The sequence below is a fragment of the Acipenser ruthenus genome, chromosome 7 (assembly GCF_902713425.1).
Source record: "Acipenser ruthenus chromosome 7, fAciRut3.2 maternal haplotype, whole genome shotgun sequence".
Taxonomy (NCBI): Eukaryota; Metazoa; Chordata; class Actinopteri; order Acipenseriformes; family Acipenseridae; genus Acipenser; species Acipenser ruthenus.
The window spans coordinates 43959890-43982653 of record NC_081195.1 but is presented as its reverse complement, the minus strand read 5'-3'; the positions used below and the strand labels follow the sequence as shown (position 1 = coordinate 43982653).

General features: G+C 38.4%; 1 protein-coding gene across 3 annotated transcripts in view; it reads left to right on the top strand.

The window, feature by feature from the left end:
- LOC117414882 (plakophilin-2-like) overlaps positions 1-22764 on the top strand; it is a 45137-nt gene that overhangs the window by 9418 nt on the left and 12955 nt on the right. For all 3 annotated transcript variants that reach the window (XM_034024718.3, XM_059027038.1, XM_059027039.1), the window contains exons 2-10: positions 928-1019; positions 3361-4106; positions 4249-4387; positions 6853-7060; positions 9980-10157; positions 11551-11668; positions 12105-12266; positions 12409-12585; positions 13340-13493. In XM_034024718.3, the coding sequence (XP_033880609.1) occupies positions 928-1019; positions 3361-4106; positions 4249-4387; positions 6853-7060; positions 9980-10157; positions 11551-11668; positions 12105-12266; positions 12409-12585; positions 13340-13493 (1974 nt within the window). The remainder of the gene's footprint in view (positions 1-927; positions 1020-3360; positions 4107-4248; positions 4388-6852; positions 7061-9979; positions 10158-11550; positions 11669-12104; positions 12267-12408; positions 12586-13339; positions 13494-22764) is intronic.

The window sequence follows — 22764 nt, the reverse complement described above, 5'->3', positions numbered from 1 at the left end:
AATAAAGAATTGCTTGGTACAGCCTTTAGTTATAGTAGAAAGTTGTGCAAGGTTATGTCACAAAAGGGATTGACTTTCAGACATGTTTCCATGCAAAAGAAACTGGTAATCTTTTTAGTGTGAGAAGGCAATTTACCCACCCTTTTTAATCTGTAACATGTTTTGGCTGCACACTTCCTATAGCGCATGATATGTGCGTGCTACAGTACATCACATTCTCATGACAATGGAGAGAGAATCTGGAGTTTCTAAACTGCATGGAAACCCCACATTTGAGCGTCCCTATTTCTTTAAGGTGTGAAATGTCTTTAAGCAAAGAGGAACTTTGAATTTGTATGTGTAGTGCAGATAGTCAAGGGGGCGTGAATGTCTGATTTAACAGAGAACATCATAAAGGCATAATATGTAATGTTGTCTACAATGCTTGACTTATGGGACACCCTGTATATTACATTTACCAACATAGATGGTTAAACTGTGAACGAATAGAGTCAAATGATCATAAGGGAGCATATTTTAATGAGAAAGGTACAGATGTTTGTATGTTACTGTTCTTATGCACCAAAGTAACAAAACTAAAAACACATCCACAACTAAAGCCCTGAGGAGAATTGACCTCAAAACTATCCATTTTAATATAACTTATTTAATTATTTTAGTTTATTTTCTCTGAAACAATATACATCATCTTGTCTGCCTGATTTTCAGCACTATTCTCCCAGGCAGTTGGGGAGACTAGGTAGAGTCTGGTGCAAATATACAGTTTATCTTTTAAAGGCCATTGCCCACCTTTCTGTGAAGCAACATGAAAAAGCTTGCCAAGTGTTTGTTTTAATTCAAGCAGTTCTGCAGACTGATTGTTCTTGTCTTTTGCTTTGTTTTAATATAATATAATATATGTATGTGATAATATGTGTGTTTTTGCAGGTAGTTTGCACCAGTCCAGCAGCATCCCAGAGCAGGTTTACAGATATGACTGTATGAGCACAGCACATCAGGAGCCCTACAGTACAAGCAAGGTGAGGGAAGAAGCTGCATTCTAGACCGATGCTGAATTGACATACTACTGATTTATTATTATTATTATTATTATTATTATTATTATTATTATTATTATTTATTTCTTAGCAGACGCCCCAATCGTAAGCAAATACATTTCAAGTGTTACAAGTAATACAGTAAGAGCAAGAAATACAATAATTTTTGTTCAAGTGTGACAAACCACAATTCAATAATACAGCAGATAATAGTGATAGTTACATCAGGATGTGATTAAATAGTGATAGTTACATCAGGATATGATTAAATATAAAATACTACAGGTTAAACACTTGGCAGATTACAGTATTCTGAAGTACAGGATTAAATGCAGTAAAATAGGGGGCAGATAAGAGCAAAATAAAGCACATTTAAATGAAGGGTGATAGTGTCCCAGGATACAAACAGAGGAGTTCTACAGGTGCTGTTTGAAGAGGTGAGTCTTCAGGATGCGCCGGAATGTGGTCAGGGACTGGGCAGTCCTGACATCTGTAGGAAGGTCATTCCACCACTGCGGAGCGAGGGTGGAGAAGGAGCGGGCTCTGGAGGCAGGGGAGCGTAGCGGAGGTAGAGCCAGTCTTCTAGTGCAGGCGAAGCGGAGAGGTCGAGTGGGGGTGTAGGGAGAGATGAGGGTCTGGAGGTAGCTGGGTATGGATTAAGATGATACAGTATATATATATAATTTTTTTTTTTTTTTATAGTTATATTTAATTTATATTTTCTTAAAAAGCCTTTTCCTAGTTAAAAGGGACCCTTAGTCTATTTTTTTAAGTATACATTTAGTGGTAAAATACATTTCAAGTGGTTATTAATTACTATCTGAGTGTAATATGCTCTGTTTCTTATCTAACACGATTAAGTTTGCTTATCATCTGACACTTTTTTATGAACTTTGCCAAGCAAGTTGCTTACTATAGTAAAATGTTAATATTTGAAAAGTCAGTCACAATTCCACAATTACTACTACAAAAAAATGTAATAGTAAACAAATAAATTAATAAATAAACTCAATCAAATTACTTTGATGAATGAGCCCTCCGTCTACTGTATGGTTAAAAAAAATAAAAAGCGCTAAATCATAGTTCTAGCTCCACATGCCTTTTTTTTTTTTTTGAGAGTTCATCTTCATATTACTAAAAAATTAATTAATCCAGCTCAAAGTGTCCACACTAAAGTACCGTTTCATGTTTAGTCAGGCTTAAAGCGTACAAATACTTGAAATAGTTTAGTTAATGTTTCTAGCAGCACAATGGACTGTGAGACTTAATACGACGGTATCCCACCATGCACTGTTTACAACCTTGCAAATATTGAGCCCACGCCCATGGAAGACATATAGTGTTGCTTAGCATGAACATTATGTTCATGCTAAGCAAGGATTGTTTCTGAAACACAAGGTATCAGCGATGGAGAAGGCAGCAACGGTCTCACCATAGGCAAGCTTTGCATAGGCTCCGTCAACATGCCAAAAATATGACCACGTCGCTCCACGATCCACCATTTTACAACAACAGCAGTATTGATAGTGGTTCTCAACTCTTTCAGACGTCTGGTCTGAGTACTGTATTTGTTATGTCCATCTGCCAAAACATATCAGAAAGCATTTTGGGATATTGGAGGATGCACAAAAGATGTAGTTCAGTATTACAACGTCCACACTGACAAACTGCACTACCTGATGCGATTTAATTTAAAACCGGAATCGAGACCACCCCCTGTCCTTTGGTGCAAAGCATTTTGTGTCTTAAATTACCAACACAGGCACTGTATTGGGCAAAGTAAGTGTAACACATTTCGCTCAGTTGTTACATTGATTTGATTCAATTTCCCCAGGCTCTTTTATAATCTTTAAGAAAGGATGTTGCAAGCTGTGAAATAATGAATGTGTCTGGCAGGGTAGCCAAGGTTGCCATAGCAGTCAGATGCAGTAGCTATCAAACTTAATGATATAAGCAGCTTTATATAAATTGCTTTTGGAATGTAGGGCAGCAGTGTGGAGTAGTGGTTAGAGCTCTGGACTCTTGACCAGAGGATTATGGGTTCAATCCCCGGTGGAGGACACTGCTGCTGTACCCTTGAGCAAGGTACTTTACCTAGATTGCTCCAGTAAAAACCCAACTGTATAAATGGGTAATTGTATGTAAAAATAATGTGATATCTTGTAACAATTGTAAGTCGCCCTGGATAAGGGCGTCTGCTAAGAAATAAATAATAATAATAATAACACTGTCAAATACAACTATGCATACAGTTGAGCTTAGATTCTATAGATTTCATCTCTATCCTATTGTAATCTTTTTTTTTCTAAATATATTTTTACAGTTTTATAATACTTTGAGCAATGAGAATGGGTGTGGCACCCCGGGGAAGTCTTTCTCTGGAACGTATGTGAGGAGTGAGAATATGAAGCGCCCATCAATGCGGCTCAAGGTTTCACCATTGTCGAGCCCAGAGATGCCCCTGTCCCGAGCCCAAACAAGCTACAATTACGAAATGTTTCACAAGGGGCTGCACACCCTGCCTGCGGTCCAAACTCCCATTATCCAGAGATTAAGCACAAAATCCACTAGTATGCCTACTAGATACGCCCGTTCGGAAATCTTAAATTTCAATAGGTGTAACACATCTGGTCGGGGCCGTTACTACAGCAGCAGACGTCCGCAGGTCTGGAACCAAGGCCGATTAGATAACGCTGTCTTTTTGGATAGCCTCCGCTCCAGCCCCAACACCATACAGTTCCAGCGGCCTGGAACAAGCCAAAGCTTGACCAACTTCGTGGATGCAGGCAGGTCAGCAGCCGCCATGGGGCAGACTCAAGTCCAGATGCAGAACCGCAATTTAAACATGGGTAGAGAATCTCAGAGGTACAGCTGGCACCACAACAACGTCCGGAGAGATCAAATGTTTCAAGGGAACGCGGCACGTGCCTCCCAGCCTCCTTCTTTGTCCAGCATGCAAATAGATGGCAACATCAGGCAGTCGAAGGGGGGAATGACTGTAGCTGTATTGTCAAATGAAGGAGCTATTGAACGCCAGATGCAAGCAAGTTTTTCTGGAGCACAAACTAAGTAGGTTTACTTTTTGTTTGTATTTTTTGGTTTGTTTGCCTTTGTTATTATTATTTGTTATGCATGCATAAAGTATTAAACTAGTTAAATCATTACTAGATAATCACTAAGGGTTTAATTTTTTGTGTTCTTTCTCTCACAGAGCCGCTAAGGGGGAGGCAATTGAGATGACTCTAGACAAGGCCATTTCCTACCTGACTGCCAGCAACTCCGAATGGCAGGTCACTGCTGCAACCTTCATTCAACATCAGTGCTTTGTAAATGTAGACTCGAAGAGAATGGTAAGCCAAACAATTTGTATTGTTTCTCTGTATTTCCTGTAGCTAATGCCCTTTGACTTTAAATTGCCTTTAATATGTTTCGCTTTAAACTGTTCAAGTTCTATTTTGAAGGCACATTTCCATCTCTGAATAAATTAACTATAACTGTATAAGAAACTTTCAAAAAAACTGCGGCGAACAGTCATTTGAACTATTTCTACCTTCAAGTTTCTGTCCCATAGACTGAAAAAGCACAACTCTGATCCTCCAAATGAACCGCTAAAGACCAGGTTTAGATGGTTAATTTGGTTCAATTAAGTAATTTGGGGACTTTGATGGATATATATTCATGCACAGCACAGGATAAGTGTTCAAATGAGCTATTAGAGGAAAGATAACCAACCTCCTTAAAAAACATTTGACCCCAAACTTGTTGACCTCTCAGTGTTTCCATTCTGGATCATGTTCCATTTCAAACCTTCCAGATTGAATTAGAGCTAGAGCAGTACTGTCAGAAATGGGCACTGACAGTAAACCTGGACAAGACCAGAGTTATGGTATTCCAGAAGAAAGCCAGATCTCAGGGAAACAGGTACCACTTCACCCTGGGAAACAACACCCTGGAGCACAGCACCAGCTACAATTACCTGGGTCTAAAAATCAGTGCGTCTGGGAACTTCAACCTGGCTATAAATGCATTAAGAGATAAAGCGCGCAGGGCTTTTTATGCAATAAAGAATCGGCTATACAAAATTAAACCACCAATAAAAATTTGGCTACAAATTTTTGACAGCATAATAAAGCCTATCCTTCTGTATGGTAGTGAAGTATGGGGTCCCCTTATGAACCCTGATTATAAAAAATGGGATCAAAGCCCCATACAGAATTTTCATCTGGAATTCTGTAAACACCTCCTGCAGGTTCACAGGAGTGCAGCCAGTAGCGCTTGCAGGGCTGAATTGGGCCGGTTCCCCTTGCTCCACTCCATATAGAAACGAGCGCTCAACTACTGGGTCCATCTACAGCAGGCTGATCCGCAGTCCTACCACCACACTGCACTGCGGAGCTGCTCACAGCCACCACAAGAGAATCCCCTCAGTAGAATGGTACTGAAGCTCAGCCAAATAAGTCAAATTAATACCAGCGAGCTTCAGAACACCACCAACAAAAAACTCCCAGCACAAAAAATATCTGGCCCTAAATTTAGAATATCTGGTCAGGGTCAAAAACACAAAACATAGACAGATCCTGACCAAGTACAGACTCGGTGACCACAGCCTGGCCATCGAAACTGGCCGGCACAAAAAAAACCTGGATTGCCAAAGAAAAAAGGCTGTGCTGACTGTGATCTGGGAGAGGTAGAAACAGAAATGCACTTCCTGTTGTCCTGCCCAAAATACACAGAGATACGGGAGAGATATATCCCCCAATTCTAAAAACAAATGGCAGAGTTTAACCTCCTCTCCAATTCGACTAAAATCCCCATCCTTCTAGGAGAGGAGGAGCGAACTGCAAATCTAGCAGCACAGTATGTGTCTGCCTGCCACAACCTGAGGGACAGTGTGTGACACCCTGCATACACGACCATGGGTTACTGGTGATGAGGAGGGAGGGAGGGTGGAAAGAGGGAGGGAGGGAGGTAGTTATATTGTTCAAAGGGAAGGGAACAATGGTTTTTTGTGTTTGTTATGTTCTGTAATGGTATTTCTGTTTTATTATTTCTGTTCTGTATTATAAAAGCTTTGGCAATACCTGAGCACTCTCGTCATGCCAATAAAGTATTTTTTAATTTGAAGTTGAATTACATGTTTTAAAAAATATTGGTAAGATATTAAGTATAATTGCTTTTACTTAAAACATACCCCTTTATAAGGCGGTCCTTTATACTGCAGTATAGATTATAAGATGGTACGGTCATGGCTTCCATTTGCCCCATAATGCCATTACACAAACACTAGTAGTCTTGTTATAAGGTGGAACACAAACAGCACGGTCTCTTAACTATGGCTCCCGACTACAACGTTATAAAGGGGGAGCACTATAATACAATTGTAAGTTTAGAAACCTCTACTCTGAATTAGCGGGTCGCCTTGCAGATGTAACCTAGGAGCCTGGCTATGTTGTGGTTAAGACACTCTCTTAATAATAATAATAATAATAATAATAATAATAATAATAAATAATAATAATATTTGATTATTTAGCAGACGCCTTTATCCAAGGCGACTTACAGAGACTAGGGTGTGTGAACTATGCACCAGCTGCAGAGTCACTTACAATTACATCTCACCCGAAAGACGGAGCACAAGGAGGTTAAGTGACTTGCTCAGGGTTACACAATGAGTCAGTGGCTGAGGTGGGATTTGAACCAGAGACCTCCTGGTTACAAGCCCTTTTCTTTAACCACTGGACCACACAGCCTCCTACAGTGTGTGTAGTCACTGGCTCCTGCCCAGCCTCCTGTTCATATCAGCACCTTTTAACAGGTGTACTTCATGCATGGGATTCCTAAACTGATCAAGGCTCTGGAGAGTGACAATGTCGAGCTTCAGCGTGCAGCCAGCGGAGCTCTTCGCAACATTGTCTTCGAGGACAGCCACAACAAGATGGAGGTGAATGAGAAGAATGGCATTCCTGTTGTGCTGAGACTCCTCAAACAAACCAGGGACGTGGAGACCAAAAAACAGCTCACTGGTAAGTGGTGCAACCTGTCGGATTAATATGATTCTAATAACATACAGACCTGAGAAACAACAAGGGTTTCATTTGATTGCAGAAAAAAACATGTTTTCTGATTTATTAAAAATACTAGAGAGAAAGGGGTTTATTTAAAGTAGACAAATGTTTCAGCTAGTGTTGTATTTAGTTCTCTTCTACACTGAAGAAGGCACAAGCCGAAATATTTTGAAGTTATTCTCATGTGGATTATGTGTGTGAGTCTAGGCTCCTGCATATTGCATTCCACTGCAGAGCCAGTCCTTCTTAACTGCAATACCCTTTCTGTTTGTTTACCTGGTGGAATCCGATTCTCTTTAGATAAAGTTCTCCTGAGTAATTTGATCAAAAAACAGATGTCACAAACCAAATCGCTACTTTTGTATGTATTTTAATGACTTGCATGGAATTAAATGTGCTATCTTCCCGAGATTAATGTCATTTGAAACAACTGAAAGGACAGAGCATTTACTTTTTTTTTCTACTGAGCAAATACGATTCAATATTTATTCAATCATTCAACACTATTAAACTGTTGTGTAGCTTTATAGTGAAACATTTAAGATGGATTGTTGCCAGATTGGTTTTAATCATTTTGTGGAAGGACTTGAATAATTAAAAATTGTTGTTAAGCATGTGAAGGTTTGTTAGAGCGAAACAGAGTTTAGGGGGTGGAAATAATAACCTTGGACTTTATTAAATGATATAATATTTGACATTTATTAGCACCAACTTATTGGTGTATGTGTATTTGTGTTTCTGTAACGTCAATTCACAAAAAAAACATCCAACATTAAATAAAGTGAGCAGTTAAGCAGTAAATGTCTTCAGGTTATCGCTGGATTTATTTTTAATTGGAGATTCTTGTGGTGTGGATGGATTGTTTAAATGCATCCCTGATGAGATGGGAAGACTAAATAAGCAGGTTAGGTGATAAGGCTGAGATGCATCAGCACTTGCTTTAAAACACTTCCTACTTTTCAGATCAAGAAAGGATTTACTGGCAGTAATGCATGTATTTTCTTAAACTTTAATTCTTTACTGCTTAGGTGCCTCTGTCTGAGGTCAAATGTCATGTCAAGCCATGAACTTTGACTGCACAGTCTTCATTAATGATATGTGTGTGTTTTGCTCAGACACATTTGTATATATATATATATATATATATATATATATATATATATATATATATATATATATATATATATATAATTTGTAAATGGTAAATACAGTATAACTCCAAATATTTGATGTACCTGTGTTTTGAAGTGTATCCAAATAATTAGGAATAATATGTGCAGGAATCTAAGTGCAAAACAAAAATGTTTCCCTGTCTCTCTTGTATTTCAACCTCTGATGCACCAACTTCTCACCGTTTAACCATCAACAGCTCAGTAATACACAAAAGACTGCTGACAATTTATACACAGAAAGGATTTGAAGATAAAGGGCTTCACCTCAATATCATTTATATCCGGATCCCTTTGGGGCCAATAAAAGACAAAGCAATGTTCCCAGGAGTAACCAGGGGGTCTGCAACTTTTCCCACTGACACAGGAATGTAGCGGTAGGAGTGAACTGTTCCTCACAGGAATGATAAGACTCCACTGGAACTGAGTAATCCTCTGTTTAAAGAGGATTGATAATGAAGTTTATCTGAAATGCCCTACACCACACATTCCCCCGTCCTTACCTCATCCATTATCAAGGTTACCAGATTGCGAGCAAAACTTCAGTTGGCGTTCTACTAGATTACTTTATTTAGAAAAGTGTTTATTTCAGTTGTTACGTTACTGTGGTTATTTCCCAGATGGGCTGGGATGTAAAATAGGAGTGTATCATTGAAGTATGTATCCCCTGCCATGGCTGTTATTACTGTATCATTAAAAAGCATGACCTGCATCCATGTTATGTAAAAATCTAAGTGGTATTTGGACTAACAGACCCTCTTGTATCGCAAATATTATTGCGGTCAATAACCTGTGCCAAAAATGTCCTTGCCAAGCTTAATCACAATTGGATAAGCAGTTGTCTTGGTATACTAAAAGTGTGACAAATGGACGGAAAGACAGCTGCCTCCATATATCCCCAGTTCTGCTGTCAGAAACTCGTACTTGGCTTTTGCCCAGTGGCAGGTTTGCACCATCGCATTCTAACTATGTTTTTTGATCCTGCCATTGTCTGTCTTTGCTTGGCCATTCTTCAATGCTATTAGTACTAACTAGCCTGTTTTGAACCTCAATTTTCTTCAACCAAAAATAACACTTTTTTAATTGGTCTTGCAGCTCTAAAATACTACTTTTAATTTAAAAAAAAAGGTAGATTGCGAAGTTAAAGCATATAACGCTTAAGTACTACTGCATATGTTGTCCATCACAAGCAGTTCTAATGTAGTTTGGATACTTATCAGTAACTGCTTATTCACATGTTCTGTCACTTTTTTTGTAGCCAGGTTTTATCCTAAAACACGTTTAAAGCGTTTTGTGATGGTGGTCCACTATGAAAGGCGCTATATAAAAGATTGACTGATTCATTCATTCATAAGGTGTTGAAAAAAATTATGCAAAATGCATGATTTAGTTTCAGTTGATCACTCAAGGTTTATGTAGCCTGCACTAAACGTGTCTAGCTTTCCAACTCCTCCGAGCAGCAATTGTGTTACCAAATAAGAGCGAGCACAAAAGGAGGACTACACTCGTTTCTAATAGAGGGTTTATTAGAATTATATTATTATTAGTAGTATTATGTATATAAAAAAAACTACCTAAAACTATTTTTGCTAAAACATCCTTCTAAATAAATCGGTAAAGCTAAGAGAGATTTTAGTAAGCCCATGGTTTTGAGGTACTTGGACATTTTAAATGTATGTCACTCAATTGGCTTGTTTTGATTTCTCAGGTTTGCTCTGGAACCTGTCCTCTATTGACAGTCTAAAAGATATACTCATCAGGGAGGCTCTCCAGCCGGTCACAGACGCTATCGTTGTTCCCTGCTCTGGTTGGTCAGACGGAGACTATCCAAAGGGAAATCTGCTATCGGATCCAGATCTCTTCTACAACGCTACCGGCTGTCTGCGGTAAGTTCCTGTATTTCCGATAGCAACATTTCAGTGGTTGTTGGTAGAATCACTCAGTCACATTCCACTAAAGAACAACTCCAAATATTCAATGGCGTATTGTGTTAAAATGCAGTGATCAGTATACAACTTTTAATTAACACTCCCAACAAGTTGTAATAGTATAATACTTTATGTGAAAATTATATTGTTAGACTAGTCCCAAACAAGAAGAAAAATATCAAATGGTGTGCATTTTATGTAGTGTAGTGCTTATTTCCTAAAGTGACCCTTTAAAACTTGAATTATGGTGGTATTAATTAAATCCATTAATGCATAATACATATACATTTAAGTCACAGCTTGAAAGCATTATCGATGCAAGAAACAGGAATGTACTTGTCAAATTAAAAGAAAATACAATGACAAAGTAAACAGAAATCCCCTAGACTGTATGTATGTATGTATGTATGTATGTATGTGTACTTGTGTGTCCTTCAGGACAATCTTCCTGGTATTCCTGTAATGGCAACATTTGGGTGCAAGTGGGTCATGACGATTGAACCTACAGACTTATTTAAAGAGAAATCATAAAATGTCATAAAAATATGCTTATTGTAGCTGTATTTTCTGATAAGCAGCAGCTTAGTCATATACAGGAAACAGACTCGGATAACATCTCAAAGGGGCATTGTTTTAAAATACTGGTAAGTCATTGCATACCGCCGGTAACTTATACACTTATATATTCAAAATATAATACTATATTACTGTCTAAAAACAATGTAGTTTTGTGTGTATTGCATTCAACATTTGAGATTTAAGTCTGTTAACCCACTTGCGGCCAGTTAATGAGCAATTTTTATGTTCTCAAATTTGCCTTCGGACCTGTATCCAACAGAAAGGTAGCTTTGTTTGATCTTGTCTGAACTATTTATCTGTAGGACAACTTGGCAGAAAGCCCAGTTATCACACAAAGCTTTATCTGCAGGTGTGGTTGCTAAACAACATGTGAAATGGAAAGAATGTCTTTAATATTTAATGAGCAGCTTTTATTTCAGTCCCCATCTCAGTTCTTGTAACCAAGATTATGAGTCATACATTTATTTATTTATTTATTTATTTATCTATGCATTTATTTTAAGTTATAGACTTTTTCCTGATGTGTAACTATTTAAAAATAGGTTTTATTTTAGCGAAACTGGATAGGTAATTTTCTCCTTGAATTAACAAGCATTTTGCACCATTGTGGTTTAATATTTTGGCTTGATCTCGCTTCAAGGGGTTTAATCAATTCTTTGTTACCGGCATGGTCACTTTTTTATATTCTATTTTGCACATGGTAAATCTTAAATGGTTGAGTTGAAACTGTATTTTACTATGTGGTGAAACTTATACTTTTTTTCACCTCCAGAAACTTGAGTTCAGCTGGCTTAGTGGGACGAAAAGCTATGAGGGAATGTGAATCTTTGATTGACTCGCTTGTGCATTATGTTCGGGGTACCATTGCTGACTATAAAGCAGGTGATAAGGTAACATATTTCAGTTTCATTTAAAAGCATTTTTGGCTAGAGTGTTGTTTAATTTACATCAGTGAAGCGGCTCAGAGTTATTTGAAATGCAGTACATGGTTTCATTATTAATTTAAAGTTTTATTTTACAATATATAGACCAGCTTCAACGGGATAGTGAGTTGAGAATAAACAGCCAAATGCATTGCAGATAGATTTGCAATTTTTGATATAGCTGCAGACATCGTTACTACAAGGATTAAAATACATGTTTATTCTACACACTGTACACATTTTTTTTGTATTAGTCATGCCTTAAGGTTCTTGACACACACATGTCTGCTAAGAAATAAATAATAATACAACACAGACCTCTTGATAGGGATGCAAAAACAAATGAATAAACAGTAGCTTTCTGTTTCATTCTCATCTCCTTGTTTTAATATTCTTTTTTCAGGCTACAGAGAACTGTGTTTGTATCCTTCACAATGTTTCCTACCAGCTGGAATCCGAGCTGCCTGGAAGATACTTTAAGGATCTCTCTAGCTCAAGGCGGGACCTCTTCCCACAAGACAAAACACCAGGCTGCTTTGCCACTCAAAGCAGGAAGATCAAACAGGTTGGTTAATACAGACCTTATCTAAATTCACTCAAACCTGCTTATCAAATGATGTTAAATGGACCATCTAAAATAATATCAAATTACAGATTAGTAACCTAAAACATTGATAATGATTTTTTTTGGTTTGTTTCGTATTTAGAAAGATGACCACAGGGTCCCTTTTCCAGAAGAAAAGAGTAACCCACATGGTGTGGAGTGGCTGTGGAGCCCAATCATTGTGAGAATGTACCTTTCTCTAATAGCTAAGAGCACCAGAAGTTACACCCAGGAGGCCTCAATGGGAGCTCTCCAGAACCTCACTGCTGGAAATGGGGTGGTAAGTAAATTAGTTCAAAGCATAAACTCAAACTTGTTGCTGCCTAGTGTAATACATTTTCCATAGCTACAGATATAAAAGCTATATTCGTTTATACTGTCAGAGTTTTTGGAAGCCAGTCTAAGCTCGCTCAGTAGTGAGAGTCCTCTGTGTTGAAAGATGGGAGGTCATTTACAACACTTTGGATTACCTCAATCTAAATACACACACAGATTAACACTAGAACCGCCACAGCTATACTCATTATGATGGTTTCATTTTAAACACCATCAATATTAAAATGAAAGACAAACTGTCAGATACAACCCAAAAGTTTTATTCAAGCACATCATATCAAACATCTGCACAGCCGAAACACCGTATTTAAACGAACAGTTAAACATAAGGGTTTATTTTCTAATTTACCACATATAAAGCACTACTTCAAAAGATGAAAAAGTAATAAAACAAATGTTTCAAAAGAAACTAGTGTGTAAACAAGTGTAAACAGGAATATGTATGAAAACGAAAGTAACATATGTTTTCTCTTGCGTGTGTCACTCTGTGCCTCAATCTGAATACACACACCAGTTTTATGATCAACGTCTACCAAAATATTTTGTAGATTTAAATTTATTTGCTAATGCTAAATGTTTTTAAAAGCAAAAGAAGTTATGCAAGGAAAAAGTTCTTGTAATGCTGATTAAGACAATTAAATGCCAGTCATCTAATTTTCTGCATTGTAATATTTGTGGTGCATCATTTTTTTATGCAGATATCATTCTCGATTGCACAGACCATTGTACAAAGGGAAAATGGTCTCCAGCACATAAGAAGGATGCTTCATTTGAGTGAATCTGGAGTGAAGAAGACAGCTGGTTCTCTGCTGAGGAACATATCACGCTATCCTGAGCTGCATAAAGAGATGGGTAATTTTATTACAATGCTTTCAACTTTGTGAACAAATCATGAATTGCTAGTTGACCTTGTGTTCAGATGATATACTGTATATTGCAAAAATAATCTGCAATCCTTTACTGCCCCACCCCCCTAGATACAGTGGTTATAAAGATAGTGTTATCTTTACAACCACTGTATCTAATTCAAACAATTGTTTCTAAGAAAGACTCTTTGTCTGATCTAACCCAGGTTAATTGTGTTACGTGTGTCTGCACCATGCAACTGGAACAGAAGTCGCTCCTTAACGAGGCATCTTAAAAGAAAAACAATCGACTTCATTCAATAAGAACAATGATTGCAAACATCATAGAAAGAGACAAGAAGTGTCATGCTTGTTAAGGGTTAGGGTTAGAAGTGTCATGCTTGTTAAGGGTTAGGGTTAGAAGTGTCATGCTTGTTAAGGGTTAAGGATAGAGTTAGAAGTGTCATGCTTGTTAAGGGTTGGGGTTAGAAGTGGCATGTTTGTTAAGGGTTAAGGATAGGGTTAGAAGTGTCATGCTTGTTAAGGGTTAAGGATAGGGTTAGAAGTGTCATGCTTGTTAAGGGTTATGGATAGGGTTAGAAGTGGCATGCTTGTTAAGTGGATTAAATAAAAAAAAAATATTTTATCAGATAAGAAGATTCAAAGATTAAAAAAAATCTTTGTGACTTCATTGTTGCCCAAAAACACATTTTCTCTGTTTTGTTGTACCACTAAATGCTACACCTGGCCAACTGATAGAGTTGTCTGACCCCTGCAGCAGTCTAATTGCTATTGTAGAGGAGATAATGGGAGCATGCTGGCTTAGTATATTGTATTACTTAACATACTGTAAAACTAAGCATTGTATGATCTTCATTGTTTTTTCTTTCACTACCTGGTTTAAGCTTTATTTATTCAGCATGCAGTTCTCTAAAGGAAGTTGTTAAATTATCTAAAGTACACCAGATCAGAGGCTGTACATTGAGATCAACTGCTGTATCTGTATAAGGGCATATGACTGATATTTAGTACTGAGCACCAAAGCTTTTATATACAAAAATATTAGAGCAATTTAACTAATATTGCAACCTTACTGATATGGCATTAACCTCGTTCTGTGTATTTTCTCCTGACTGACATTGTGACATACTATGTATGAGAAGGTGGAAAACCTTGGTAGAAAAGTATTACATCAAGTATCTAAAAGTTACCATTTTGAAAAACAGATGCTTTTTTAATGGTCTTAATACTGTAGTGTACTGTTATTATTGTTTTAATGCAGGTACACTGTAAATGTATATTCTATCTTTTAATCTTTTGCAATTTCTGGTGTCTTCCGGTTTACCCTTCCACCTTCCTTTAAAGAAGGTATCCTAGTAGCAAGATGTGAGAGAAGCAAATGGAGGTCCACCACTCAGCCACAACCTGTTGTCATCTTCTACTGGTCCAGTAGACTAAAATAGTACAAGATTGTGACGGTGTACTCCCTACCCCTGTACATATTTTGTTTTGTATTTGTTTTATTATTATTTAAAACATATTGTTTAATGTGTATAAACTATGATGTTTTGTTACTGTTGTTTTTGCAGCATGGACGGGGTTAAACTTCTCCATCCATTCTAAACCTGTGCAGAATGTAACCGTCTCCAGATTGATTGATTGATTGATTGATTGAATTTGTTATTAATGATGGTGAGGTGGAGACAACAGAGAAGTGGCTCTGCCTGATGTCCCAGGGACCAGCCCAAAGAACCAGTCTCCAGTGACCAAGGGAGAGCCTTACCAGTGACCAAGGGAGAGCCTCACCAGTCTCCAGTGACCGAGGGAGAGCCTCACCAGTCTCCAGTGACCGAGGGAGATCCTCGCCAGTCTCCAGTGACCGAGGGAGATCCTCGCCAGTCGCCAGTGACCGAGGGAGAGCCTCGCCAGTTTCCAGTGACCGAGGGAGAGCCTCACCAGTCTCAGAGATGCCAACTGCTACGGTTTGGCCGTAGTAACTAGGGTTTTCAGGCTCTGCTACAGTGATACGGGCCAAGTTAAAAAAAAATATGTTTTTTTTTTTTTTTAATTAGACTTGCGTCAGTGCTCCTGTGTTAATGATGGTGTGAGTTTCCGCGTTCCCATTTTTGTATCCGATTCACGCGCTGTGATTGGCTTGTGGTTAAAAAAAACACGCAGTACCTAGACCATTTACAATGGGACATGCACGGTAGTCAAGGCTTTGCCACTATGAAAAAAAAAACAGATGATCAGTGATTGGACGGCCAAGATATAACAAAAAGCTCCTCGGCAGCAAGCAAATGGTAAATAACAGCGGTAACTTTTTCATTCAATTTTTAATAAAGGAAATGGCAACACAAAAAAGACCACGGCTGAATTCACAAAGGTTCAAAGAGGATTACACCAAGAAGTATACATTCATAAAAAAAAGTAAGATATCAGAACATCATGCTTACTGTGAGTACTGCAGGTGCGATTTAAGTGTCAAGCATGGGGGAATAAATGATATTGATGAACACGTCAGAACCTTGAAACACGAGAGAAATTCACGGGGAGCTCAGGAAACTAGATCATTGGATTGTTTTTTTTTAAAACGGATGGCAAAAATGACGCGATTAAAGCGGAGACTCTTTCTACGAACTTCATTTTATAGCACAATTTACCAATTGCTGTTGCAGATCACATAGGCCCACTTGTGAAAGTGGCTTTTCCTGATAGTAAAATTGCTTCCAAGTATGGCTGTGCGAGGAGCAAAACGACAGCAATCGTTGAAACTTTAGCATATCTTTCAGCTACTGAACAGGCCTCGGTTTTGAAAAGTAATTTTTTTGCCATTGCAACCGACGGCAGCAGTGACATCGAGACTCAGTTGTACCCAGTTGTAATACGTTACTTCAGTGAAGAAATTGGCAAAGTGGTAACGCAGCTGCTTGCTTTACCATCATGCGAGGGTATATCTTTAAGACTGTGTATACAGTATTGAAGTCATTTGAAATACCGTGGAAAAAGTGTGTTGCATTTGGAGCAGATAATGCAGCTGTAATGCTGGGTGTACATAAAGGTGTAGCTGCCTATGTAAAAATGGAGAACAATTCTGTCCATGTACAGGGTTGTCCCTGTCATTTAATTCACATTGCTGCCCGGTCGACTGCAAAGAGATTACCAGCAAGAATTGACGAACTCCTGATTGACATATATTACTATCTAGACAAAAGTGGCAAGCGGCACAAGCACTTGAAACAGTGCCAGGACTTGTGTGGCACCGAAGCAAGAAAGATTCTGAAACATGTGAACACCAGGTTTGTGCTTAAGAATAACTTGTATGTGTATATGTGAAAAGTACTGTACATTAAGTCCCTGTCTACACACACAAACCGCTTTCTAGAAAAGCATTCTAATTAATCCAGGTCAGAGCGACCATACTAAATACTGTTTCTGATTTTAATGTGTCGATTAAAATAGTTTGGTTGTAGTTCCTAGCAGCACAGTGTAATGCCATATGTACCATTTGATTTTATTTAAATAACGGAGATGTCTTGCCTTTTCCATGAATTACTGTACAGTGCCTTGCAAAAGTATTCGGCCCCCTTGAACTTTGCGACCTTTTGCCACATTTCAGGCTTCAAACATAAAGATATGAAACTGTAATTTTTTGTGAAGAATCAACAAGAAGTGGGACACAATCATGAAGTGGAACGAAATTTATTGGATATTTCAAACTTTTTTAACAAATAAAAAACTGAAAAATTGGGCGTGCAAAATTATTCAGCCCCCTTAAGTTAATACTTTGTAGCGCCACCTTTTGCTGCGATTACAGCTGTAAGTCGCTTGGGGTATGTCTCTATCAGTTTTGCACATCGAGAGACTGAAATTTTTGCCCATTCCTCCTTGCAAAACAGCTCGAGCTCAGTGAGGTTGGATGGAGAGCATTTGTGAACAGCAGTTTTCAGTTCTTTCCACAGATTCTCGATTGGATTCAGGTCTGGACTTTGACTTGGCCATTCTAACACCTGGATATGTTTATTTGTGAACCATTCCATTGTAGATTTTGCTTTATGTTTTGGATCATTGTCTTGTTGGAAGACAAATCTCCGTCCCAGTCTCAGGTCTTTTGCAGACTCCATCAGGTTTTCTTCCAGAATGGTCCTGTATTTGGCTCCATCCATCTTCCCATCAATTTTAACCATCTTCCCTGCCCCTGCTGAAGAAAAGCAGGCCCAAACCATGATGCTGCCACCACCATGTTTGACAGTGGGGATGGTGTGTTCAGGGTGATGAGCTGTGTTGCTTTTACGCCAAACATAACGTTTTGCATTGTTGCCAAAAAGTTCAATTTTGGTTTCATCTGACCAGAGCACCTTCTTCCACATGTTTGGTGTGTCTCCCAGGTGGCTTGTGGCAAACTGTAAACGACACTTTTTATGGATATCTTTAAGAAATGGCTTTCTTCTTGCCACTCTTCCATAAAGGCCAGATTTGTGCAGTATACGACTGATTGTTGTCCTATGGACAGAGTCTCCCACCTCAGCTGTAGATCTCTGCAGTTCATCCAGAGTGATCATGGGCCTCTTGGCTGCATCTCTGATCAGTCTTCTCCTTGTATGAGCTGAAAGTTTAGAGGGACGGCCAGGTCTTGGTAGATTTGCAGTGGTCTGATACTCCTTCCATTTCAATGTTATCGCTTGCACAGTGCTCCTTGGGATGTTTAAAGCTTGGGAAATCTTTTTGTATCCAAATCCGGCTTTAAACTTCTCCACAACAGTATCTCGGACCTGCCTGGTGTGTTCCTTGTTCTTCATGATGCTCTCTGCGCTTTAAACGGACCTCTGAGACTATCACAGTGCAGGTGCATTTATACGGAGACTTGATTACACACAGGTGGATTCTATTTATCATCATTAGTCATTTAGGTCAACATTGGATCATTCAGAGATCCTCACTGAACTTCTGGAGAGAGTTTGCTGCACTGAAAGTAAAGGGGCTGAATAATTTTGCACGCCCAATTTTTCAGTTTTTTATTTGTTAAAAAAAGTTTGAAATATCCAATAAATTTCGTTCCACTTCATGTTTGTGTCCCACTTGTTGTTGATTCTTCACAAAAAATTACAGTTTCATATCTTTATGTTTGAAGCCTGAAATGTGGCAAAAGGTCGCAAAGTTCAAGGGGGCCGAATACTTTCGCAAGGCACTGTAGGTGGCTCAGCCTGGGCAAGTGTATTGATAGATTGCTGCAGCAGTGGCCAGCACTAGTGGAATTCTGCAAAGTAAACAAAGGTATAGACCTAAACTATGCTTTCATTATACTGTATTATATCATTTTTTAAAGCAGTGTTTTTTTAGTTTGATGGTCAATAATTAATGGTAATTGTTTTCTGCATTTCATCAGGTCCCAGCAAGGTAGTTAATAAAGCCAAGTCTAGTGAGCCAGCCATGACTAAAGGGCATCAACGCAAGCCATCCTCTGCAGTGGCAGAAGCTAGTAAAAGTATGTGTAACTATTTTGTGCTGCCAGATTAGATTTATTTTCAAAATACCCTGTTTGTTTGGTGTGTATTTATGCACATGGAAAACAAATAATTTGTACCTAATTTAATCAGAAAATACATTTTGTGTTTGACTTTTTTTAGACAATTGTACGTTTGTTTGTGAAAACGTCTTATGGTAATGTGCTTTCAATTATTGGTAGGCCCAGTTGTGACCTCAAGTGAATTGTTCAATGATACTGGCAGTGTGAAATTGAAGGCTGGTAAGGTGTCTTCTGCAACTAAACAAGGTACCATTTAATCTGTTAGTACAGTCTAGTCTATTGTAATGGAAGATTTTAAAAAGAGTAGTTACACTAATCTTTCTTTTAAAAATAGTAGCTTCTATTTTTTTCTATTTGTGTGAAATTACATTTTAGTTTTATTTTAATATTTGTTTTTAAACGTAGTCACTGTACAGTCACTGTAGTTTTCTAGTATTACAAAGGTCAGCAATATTAATTAATGCAAACTAACACTACGTTACTAATGATTAAATGTCAAAATGAAGATTACAGTCAAATAATAACATAAGTATTGTATACAAAGGATGGAAGTAGAAGATACCTATCTGTAGACTTAGAAAATCTATTGCATGTTTTTCAGAAAGGTTGAAGGAGAAGATAGTTGTTAGCAAGAAGAGTGGTGTAAAACCTACAATACCAGCTGGCAAGCCAGACACCAGGTTCTGTAGAATACAGCGCAGCCTAGAAATCCCCTAGTGAAGCTAACCTGTCTGTTTCTCCAAGCCTCCTTACCATGTTTTAAGGGCTTAAATGCACTTCTGCAGAGAGAAGAGACATTTATTCAGGTTCTAAAACGAGAATTGGATTCCTTGCATTTACTCCTTCTCAGCAAATTCATTAAGCCTGTAGTAATCACTAGTGTGAGGTCTACAATCACAATTAATGTAAGGGATAGAAAGAATCAGAGGGACAGAGAAGATCTAGTGATTGGCACCAAAACCAGACAGTACTTAGAGGAATGCAAGGAGGGAGGGAAGCTCTCTAAAGAGGAGAAAAATATATTTTTTAACTCTGTCAGAGAGTATTATGCAGAGGCCAGTTCTTATATTACCAGTAAATTGCCATTGCATGAGGAGCTCTTAAAACATGCAGAAGTGGCTGACATCAGTCAAAGGACAAATGTCAAATTTGAATCTGTGATGTATTTTGTCAGAAGATTTGATTTGGTCTCAGTTGATAGACTCGATCACTTGGAAAATGAGTTTGTTGCATACCAAGTAGAGAACATTCCTGAAGATATTCTTTGGTCAGACAGGGCAGATGTTTTCTGGTACAAGATAGGGAGGATCTTCAATCCTGTAACAAGCCAACCAACGTTTGCATTGTTGGCCATGGTGATGCTAACTATATTGATAATACCCCACAGCAATGCAGACACAGAGAGAATATTCAGCATTGTGCGTAAAGTTCAAACAGAGTTCTGCCCAAATCTATCTAGGAAAACCCTAGAAGCTATTTGTGTACAGAAGCTGAAGCTCTTGTTGGTGGAAAAGAAATGCTATGAAGCTGTGTACAATAAGTCTGTACTGATGAAGTGCAAGAGTGCCACTTATACTAAGTTACATATGTGAATAAGCCATAACATTGACCGGCCATCACCGACACTGAATTGTGTACTTTAGTTTACATTTTTGTATCCTTAGCATAATAATCTGTAGTGGTAAAAAGCTTTTTTTTGGCTGAAATTAAATGCCTTTTTTGCTTAGTTTCTAGATTGAGAATTGCCAAGACTAGCTTATATGCCTATATTTTAGTTCAACTTTAAGTTATAGTATTAGGTACAGTTTTGTGTTTTTATATATATATATATATATATATATATATATATATATATATATATATATATATGCAGTAGTAAGAAATGTATTTATTGGTTCAGAGATGCTAATGCATATACTTCCTTGTACATAAACAATAAATACTCTGTACTGTGAAAAATGTATGCTGAATCTCCTTGTCTACTGTTTTTTGAAAAGCTGTAATTTGAGTCACGGTCAAGAAAGAGGTCTTACTGGGGCACAGACATAAAACTATGATTTTAATAAAACCTGTGTTTTTATGACAATTAAATAAATTAGCTCGGAGTTACATTTCTGTCTTAAGCATTATATTGTTGGATATTGATTGATTTTCTCCTTAAGTGCATGAAGTGGGCGTGGTTAGGATATGCTAGGGTTTGCTAGGGTTTTCTTGATGCTTCGCTCACCAGGTGCTAGGATTTCCATTTTCAAATGTTGGCATCTCTGCAGTCTCCAGTGACCGAGGGAGAGCCGCACCAGTCTCCAGTGACCGAGGGAGAGCCGCACCCGTCTCCAGTGACCGAGGGAGAGCCGCACCCGTCTCCAGTGACCGAGGGAGAGCCGCAGCCGTCTCCAGTGACCGAGGGAGAGCCGCACCCGTCTCCAGTGACCGAGGGAGAGCCACACCAGCCTCCAGTGACCGAGGGAGAGCCGCACCAGCCTCCAGTGACCGAGGGAGAGCCGCACCAGCCTCCAGTGACCGAGGGAGAGCCGCACCAGCCTCCAGTGACCGAGGGAGAGCCGCACCAGCCTCCAGTGACTGAGGGAGAGCCGCACTAGTGACAATGAAGGTCACTACCTGCTGCTCCCACCTCCACCGCTAGAGGGAGACTACCTGCAACTGCCATCTCCACTGCCAGGGGGGAGACCACTTGTTGCTCCCGCCACCACCAGCAGAGGAGCTGAAGCTGCCTGCAGCGCCTAGAGCTGCCGACCCTGCAGAGCTTTGTTGAATCCATCTTCCGGAAATTCTGGGGCCGTAGCCCAAGAGAAGGGAGCCACCAGCTATTGAGAAGGGGGGAGAGATGAGGAGACCCCCCCCGAAAAAAAAAAAAAAAAACACAGAGCTGCTACAGCACAACATAAAGAAACCCTTTTGAAAAATATACTTTTTTTTTTTGTCAAATTATTTTTCCAACAAATATTCTAACGTTATTTTACGATGACTGAGAACAAGACGGTAATCAGTCCAGTAACAGTATATCCAAACATTTTTATAAATCAATCATGTAACAAGATTAATCAAATTGATTAATCATGGGCATCAATTGGATTTTTAAATGCATGTTATCAAGTACAAAAGTTAGTATGAAAATGCTTCTATAAAACACACCTGCATTTTTGTCTGCATCTCAACTTAGGCAACAATATAAATGCATGTGTTACAACTCATAAGTGAAAACATGATTCTATGAACACACTTAACAAATTAATATCCGAAAACGTTTGTCATTGTTTTAACTCTTTAGGGTCTGCCCAATGTTAAATATCCTGTCGGCGACCTGGCCCTTTAACTGTTTTTACTCAGGCACTGAGAGACAACCCTGCTTTGGAAATGGCGACATCGAAGGCACAAGGACCTATTTTCTGATAAATATATATTTGTTTTTCGTGTTTGTGGATCAGATGCACGAGACCAGAGCTGTTTAGGTTTATGTTGCCATGGTCGCCACCTTGCTGTTCATTCAAGCCACAGTGAACAGCCGCATCTTGTGCCACATGATCAGGGTGCCTGGGACGAATAATTTGATTTTTTTTTTTTTTTTTGCTTTTGGTCCCTTTTGTATATATATGGCCATAATTTCTTTAATTATTATCCAATTTGTTTATTAATAATAATAATAATAATAATAATAATAATAATAATAATAATAATAATAATAATAAAAATAATAATTATTATTTATTTATAATTATTATTTCATGTTCCC